Raw genomic sequence first — 6,821 nt, 5'->3', positions numbered from 1 at the left:
TACTCACGGGTGCTTGTTTTTAAGTCTGAATTGTTTCAGGAAAAAGGCAGCGCTCTCCGGCAAGAGCTATGCGGCTTCGCTCCACGGAAATAGCGATCGACTCTCAGCACCGCGCAGCTTCCCCCTCTTCACTTCGGAGCCCGTTAGTGGGTTCCTTAGTGAGTTCGGGGGGGGGGCGGCGCTGGAGGTGCCCACCGAGTCCCACGGCCACAGGTTTCTTCCACCTGTGGTTTTTTATCAGGTCCCCGCTTCGCCGTAGCGGAAAAGAAATGATTCACTGCCTCACTACCATTTTGCTTGCATTAACTCGGAGTAGGCCTCAGCCTTGATGGTGCAAAGGAGCCATTTTAGGGAGCAGCATCAAGTATTTCTGAAAAAATGGACAAGCACATGGTCAGAGACCTCTGAGATAATAGGCAATGTCCCCATGTCATGAGGAAGTGGCTTTATCAACACACATGCTCTATCTATCTTGTAATCTTCCTAACGGCTCTAACTTGTGTCATATGAGCTGTATTGTGGCTTTATAGCACCATGAAGCTACATTTGGAAGGCAAAGAGGGAAGATCCTCATTTGTCACAATACTGTCCCTTCAGTTTGGGTCAGGATTTCCAGGTAGGCGAAAGCCTCAAAGATATCCACTGCTCCAGTCAACTTACATTACCTGACACAGTTCTTGTACAACTGTGGACATACTGTGGGGCATCAGGATGGAGAACCCACAGCATGTTACATTTCTGCTAGTTGCTTTCATTGTGTCATCTGCTCAAGGGACTGCCGAGGTAAGTCCTATGTCCTTCCCTGCTTTGTGTGGCTATCGATGAACAAAGAATGACTAATTAGAGGAGGTACAGAGAACCTTTGGCCCCTCATATGTTGCTGAACTACAACTCCCATCATTCCTGGCTGCAGGCCATATTTGCTTGGACTGATGGGAGTTGTAGTTCAGCAGCATCTGGAGGGCCAAAGATCCCCCACTCCTGAATTAGAGAAAGCTAGGCTTTCTCTAACCCAAGGGTTGCCCCAAGTTTGGAAGGAATCTACTGTGGTAAATCTTGGCAGTGCTAAAGAGATGGCTATGGGCACTTAGGCCTTGCAAGAAGGTCCATGGGTTCAGCAAAAGTTCCCTATATCTTGCCATTGGATTAATATGTGATCAAATGCTTGCTCTTCCAGAGTCTTATTCTGTTTTACTCACAACTGATTCTTAAAGATGGTGAAATTGAGAGACAAACAGAATTTAGAAAGAGAACGGAGTATGCAGTTGTGAGCTGTCTCAGGTTATATGTCCCACGCCTCTTTCTTTTCTTTTCTTTTTTGCATTATATGACTACTGACCAAACTAAGACAATAGCCTTTATTGTTGTTTTTTGAAACTGTCTGGGTGTTGTTGTTAGGAATGAGCAGGCTGTCTAACAGGACTTTTTTCCAAGTCTAATACTCACCACCTATGCTGCTGCCATGTCCCCACTTTTCTCAGAGAAGTGAGATATAGGAGTTGATAGTGGAGGGTGGATGAGAAGATGAGAAGTCTAACCTCACCTGTACCTGGTGCGTCACACATCATTTCCTAATGTAATACACATCACCGTGCTGGATTACAAGTTCCTGATTCTTTGGCAGGAAATTACATGCAGGGCAAATAATTTGGAAAAACAGAGCAGAAGCAAGGTATCTCCTTGACTGCACATTCTTTATTTGTTTAAAGCATATGTATTGCTCCTTTAATGTAAAGCTCTCCAGATGAAGTACACAACTTCAGTAAATTAATCAAATCACATCTATAAAACCCATAAAAATATATGGCCAAAGTATATCACAGGTGAACCTCAACAGCAATCACAAAAAATCATGCTCCAAGCTGGTGTTTAACGGAAGACAATGTAGACATCAGCTCGATTTCAAGGGGCAGGGAGTTCCAAAGCTGAGGCAACACCACAGAGACCCGTCAATGTGTCTCCAAATATAATCTACAGTTCCTATTACATCTGAAGAAGTGTGCATGCACATGAAAGCTCATACCAAGAACTAACTTAGTTGGTCTTTAAGGTGCTACTGGAAGGAATTTTTTTTGTTTTGACTACAGTTCCTAAACATGATATGCATGCAAGACCTCTCCTTGGCTGTGTGTGATGCATTATTACCTTCCAGGGATCATGGGGTTTTTAATAATGCTCCATCCCATTAAGTAATGATGTACAGTGCATGTAAATTACAAACAAGGAGAGGCTCAGGCTCCTGCTCTCCTCTGCATATTACCCTTTCCAAAGCCCATTTTGGGTTGGACCAGTCTCCTGCTCCTGATTCAAATGAGGCCAGCCTGTTTGAACATTTTAAGCTCATCCATTCTCTGCTTGAGGTGAGGCCATGTGGTGGAGGTGATTCACCATTCAGCCAACAATGCATAGGATGCAGCCTTTTGTCTTTACAATGGATTGGGAGCCTTGTGTTGTGAACAGCAAACTGTCATACATGTTTTCTGAGAGGCCATATGACTCACCTGATGCAATTATCAATTTGCTCCAGGCTGGCTCCAGTGAAATGCCAACAAATAGATCCCAACCGATATTGAACATGGCACATTACTCCCTCGATGACAAGTATGAAGGCTGCCTGGAGAGCATGCAGAGCATCCTGACGTCTCTCATTCTAAGTGAGCTGAATATGTCTGAGATCTATAAGGAAGCATGGGAGGAAGGACTGTTTAATTGGCAGGAGAAGCAGTCCAAGTTATACCCCAAGAATATGGAAGAGCTCTCTGAAGTGGCTATCTGGGCATACACTGGGCCTTTTCTCTACATGGAGTTCAATGCTGCCACCCGCACAGCAGGAAAAGGGCTTGAAGAATATGAGGCCTACCCTTTCAAGTCCCTGCATTTCCTCTTAACTCAGGCAACCCTGTCATTCAAACGAAAGGACCACAAATGTGTTAAGGTATACAGGGGCACTGGTGTGAAGTTTTCCATCAATGACCTCTTCAGGTTTGGGCAGTTCACTTCCACATCAGAGAACTCGAATGTGGCCGAAGTGTTTCAGACTGTAACCTTTTTCAAATTGTTCACCTGCGAGGGGATTGATATAAGTGAGATGTCACTTTTGAAAGAAGAGGAGGTGTTGGTCCCTCCTTATGAGATTTTCAAGGTCATGTCAGTTGAAGACACCCCAGATGGCCAGACCGTAGATGCCAAGTCAGTGGGGACTTGCAGCTACCACAACTGTGCTTTTGAGGGGAAAGGTAACCAAATGGAAGTTACTGGGCTTTTCATTTTGTGGGGCACCAGTTCTAATTCCCCATCCCTCCCTGTCTGGGTTGGGTTTGGCGTAGTTGGGTGGGTGGGCAGAAGTAAATCTCATGAAGCAATTGGATGTGTGATTTTTTTCTGCATCCAATACCATCCTAAATGGATGAGGGGAAAACATGTTTTCTTTTCTGTATAGGGTATATAATCAGTTCTAAAATCCTCCTCCCACTATGAACTAGACCAGAGGTTCCCACTTTTTTGGCCTACTGCCTCCTTTTCAGAAATTGTTTTACTAGTGGCCTCTGGAAATCTACCTTCTTTAAGCATTTAAAAGCCCATTGGGTGGGGCTGGTGTCACAGACCACCTGCCATTGGTCCAATAGGCAGGCAAGCCGTGATCTACATCCTGGGCCTGGATATGGCCAAAAAGGGTTCACCCAAACCCCTCACCTCCAGCACGACCGCCGGATTCAGGGGAGGTGTTGACCTGGTAGTCGGCATCACTACACAACAGATGAAACATGTATGAAGAGTTTTTCAAAATTTCCTTATCTTCTTTCTTTATCCTTCCACAGCTCCCTTATTTTTATTCACCAACCTGAGGCTACTACCACCCCCACTGGATTGTTCTAGCACCCCTCAAGGGGCAGTATCACCCACTTTGGGAAACACTGAACTAGACAAATTGGAGAGACAGAAAGACAGACTTTTGCCCCTTCTAAGGTTCTCAGACTATAAGATTGGAATTGGGAGAATGGTTGTTTAAAGGGGGAAAAATGCTTCTCTCTCTCTATTCTATAGGTTGGGATAATAACCAAGCCTGTCCTGGACATCAAGGTATGTGACAGCCTGAGATGGAATTAAAACTTGGTGTTGGTGGTGGAGGGGATGACTAAAATGGATCTATATGGAGTGGTTTTTGGAATCCCTAGATTCCTTAGCACAAGAAAGGTTAGCCTGCAAAAGAAGATAGTTATAGGTGGGGGCCGTGGGGCCACATTCCTCCTGAGAAATCTTCTAGAGGCCGCATGCCAGTGATGGGAGGGTTCAATAACGTAAGTGGGGCGTGCTGCAATGGATGAGACTCTTACTTTTGTTCACTTGGCTCCATTCCAACCATGCAAAAACCCTGAGATTTCTACACCCATAACCACACTTCTCGATCCTCCATCAGGCCAGCAAGAGGTACCAGCAGCCCAGTTCAAGTACACATTCCAGGAAGGCCAAAGCACTCATGAGCAGGGCTGGTGAGGAATGTGGCCCAGGGATGACTGGATAAAGAGACCCACAGAGTCACATTTGGCACGAGGGCCTCAGCTACAGTTCCTAGCATTCCCTGGGAAGAGAGATTAAACCTCTCTGGGAATTGTAGCTCTGGGTAGGGGATGGAAGTGTCCTGACAACTATCAGCACCCCTAACAAACTACGCTTCACAAATTCCTTGGGGGGAGCCACAACTGTTCAAAATGGTATCACGGTGCTTAAGAATGTATGGTGTGAATGTGGCTTGTATCTTAACCCATGTTGTTCTTTTGTTAGAGGGATATGTCACGTTTCTCAAGAGCAGATTGCATTCTTCTTGTGTACTTGTGGAAATGCATCTCCACACTTTGCAATTCTAGAATCACAGAATTGTAGAGTTGGCTCCAAGGGTCATCTAGTCCAACTTCCTGCAATGCAGGAATCTCAACTAAAGCATCCATGACAGATGGCCATCCAACCTCTGCTAAGAAACCTCCAAGGAAGGAAGGCCTACAAACTCCCAGCTTGTACTGTTTGACTCCTCTGAATCTTATGTTTATGACAAACACCACATTTCACAGTAGCTAGAGTATTTTATTTGTTTTTCAAGGAAGGGTAAAGAATAACAGCAATAGTCTCCATTATCAAACTCACCATAAAATACTCATGAAGCCATTGTTTCAGGCAGCAGTCTCCAATCTTCCTCCTCACTGCAGACTCTCTGCCATCAGATAGAGAGGGAGGAGGAGAGAAATAGTTTATAACAGTCCACACTTCATTGCTGAAGTCACTTACAGGCAGGTTAAGAGCATATTCCAGTGCATTTTGCCCATTGTTTCCCTCAGGGCATTCCTCCATCATCAGGTTTTCTAGTGCTCAATAAGTGCACCTTTATTTTCCACATTTGTTGCTCACAATTACCCCCTTTCTAAACATGTAGAATAGCTCTTGTCATGGAGCAAGAGCTACATTATTTTAGTTTGTAGGTGGACTAGCCACATTCTTTGCTAACCCTAAAGCTTTGCTATGTGAGACTGAAACCACATCAGGGTGTGCCCTACTAACGTTTGAATGCATCTTCTGTCTTTTCCTCCACAGTGCTGTATTTCTGAGACCTCATCATCCCAGTGATGTCAGGTTGTGGCCTGCCAAGAATTACGCTTTGCAAGAATCTCTGTGGCCTTTCCACATTGTCTATGTCTATATTTGTAGATGCAGGGTCAAGAATCTGAAGGAATGCTGGCCCCAAATGTTCCACAGCAATTTTATTTTCCCTTTTACAGGTAGCAAAATGGGGGGAGGGGAGAGATATTTCATCACTATTTGAGAATTGCAAAAAGAGGGCAAAGGGAGTGGGGGATGTAGGTCTTATTTGTGGCCAGTACTTTTTTTTCTAGAAAAATAGGTGCCAGTACTAACCATGAAGTTGTTGCAGTAAGTGTTACACTTTTTAACAAAAACAAAAAAAGAGAGGTGGCGGTACTGCGTACACTAGACTACCCCCTGAAAAATGCACTGCTTGTTGCAATGCCCCTCTGTATGGCTGGCAGCAAAAAAATTCCCCTCTGCCCCCCCAACATTCTCTGGGAATGAAAATACATGACAATGACTTCTGTTTTCCCCTTGGGCCATGTGGCAAGTGGTGGAAATGTTCTCTCCCCTAACCCCAGTTTCAACCCAGATAATTTTTGGCTGAGCCTTAATCTAAAGACATGTGCATAAATATTGAAGACCAGCTAAAGCAGATTAACAGCACGATCCTATATCTACATATCCTCTATATAAATATAGTATATCTGCTTACAGAGGTAAATCCCATTGAGTTAAATGGGACTAAGCAGGTATAGAATTGTACACTGATTTTCTTCTTCTTTTCTTTTGCTTTGCATAATAATCTCCTGCACAGCTTGACTTTGGGGCTTCGATTTGTAAAACCACTTAATCTGATGTGTATGAAATAATTTTCTGAATTATCTGTCAGGGTTTTGATATAACCACATAATAAAAAGCACTTTTAAAGACAACTTAAACTGGTGTGATTTTTGGTCTCTGCAATTTGAAAATGCCTGTTGCTCCTATGCCTATTAAAGGAGTAAAAAGTGTGAGGAGGGTTTTCCTTTGGAGGGTTTGGGGGGCATAATTCATAATCCCTACTGTTATCTCACTGGGATTTTCAGGAGGTAGATGTTTGCCTATGTTACAATTGTGAAAAAAAATACCTGGGCAACAAATAAAATAGAGCATTCAAAACCCTACAGGCAGAGGTATTTAACTCCATTTGGTGGTGGAGTAGAAAACAAGCCTTTTGTCAGTACTGAGGGAACAGACAGGTATAC

At 44.0% G+C, this 6,821-nt stretch overlaps 1 protein-coding gene across 1 annotated transcript; it reads left to right on the top strand.

Moving 5' to 3' along the window:
- Nucleotides 1–550: 550 nt before the first annotated feature.
- LOC309354657 (erythroblast NAD(P)(+)--arginine ADP-ribosyltransferase-like) lies at nt 551–6,509 on the top strand. Its single transcript, XM_081884920.1, has 4 exons — nt 551–783; nt 2,528–3,236; nt 4,045–4,080; nt 5,584–6,509. Exons 1-4 carry the CDS (start codon nt 712–714, stop codon nt 5,595–5,597), a joined length of 831 nt encoding a protein of 276 aa, XP_081741046.1. The 5' UTR covers nt 551–711; the 3' UTR covers nt 5,598–6,509.
- Nucleotides 6,510–6,821: the final 312 nt, after the last annotated feature.

The sequence above is a fragment of the Podarcis melisellensis genome (genome assembly GCF_964234715.1).
Source record: "Podarcis melisellensis genome assembly, chromosome: 13".
Classification (NCBI taxonomy): Eukaryota; Metazoa; Chordata; class Lepidosauria; order Squamata; family Lacertidae; genus Podarcis; species Podarcis melisellensis.
This window is presented reverse-complemented; position numbering and strand designations above follow the sequence as displayed.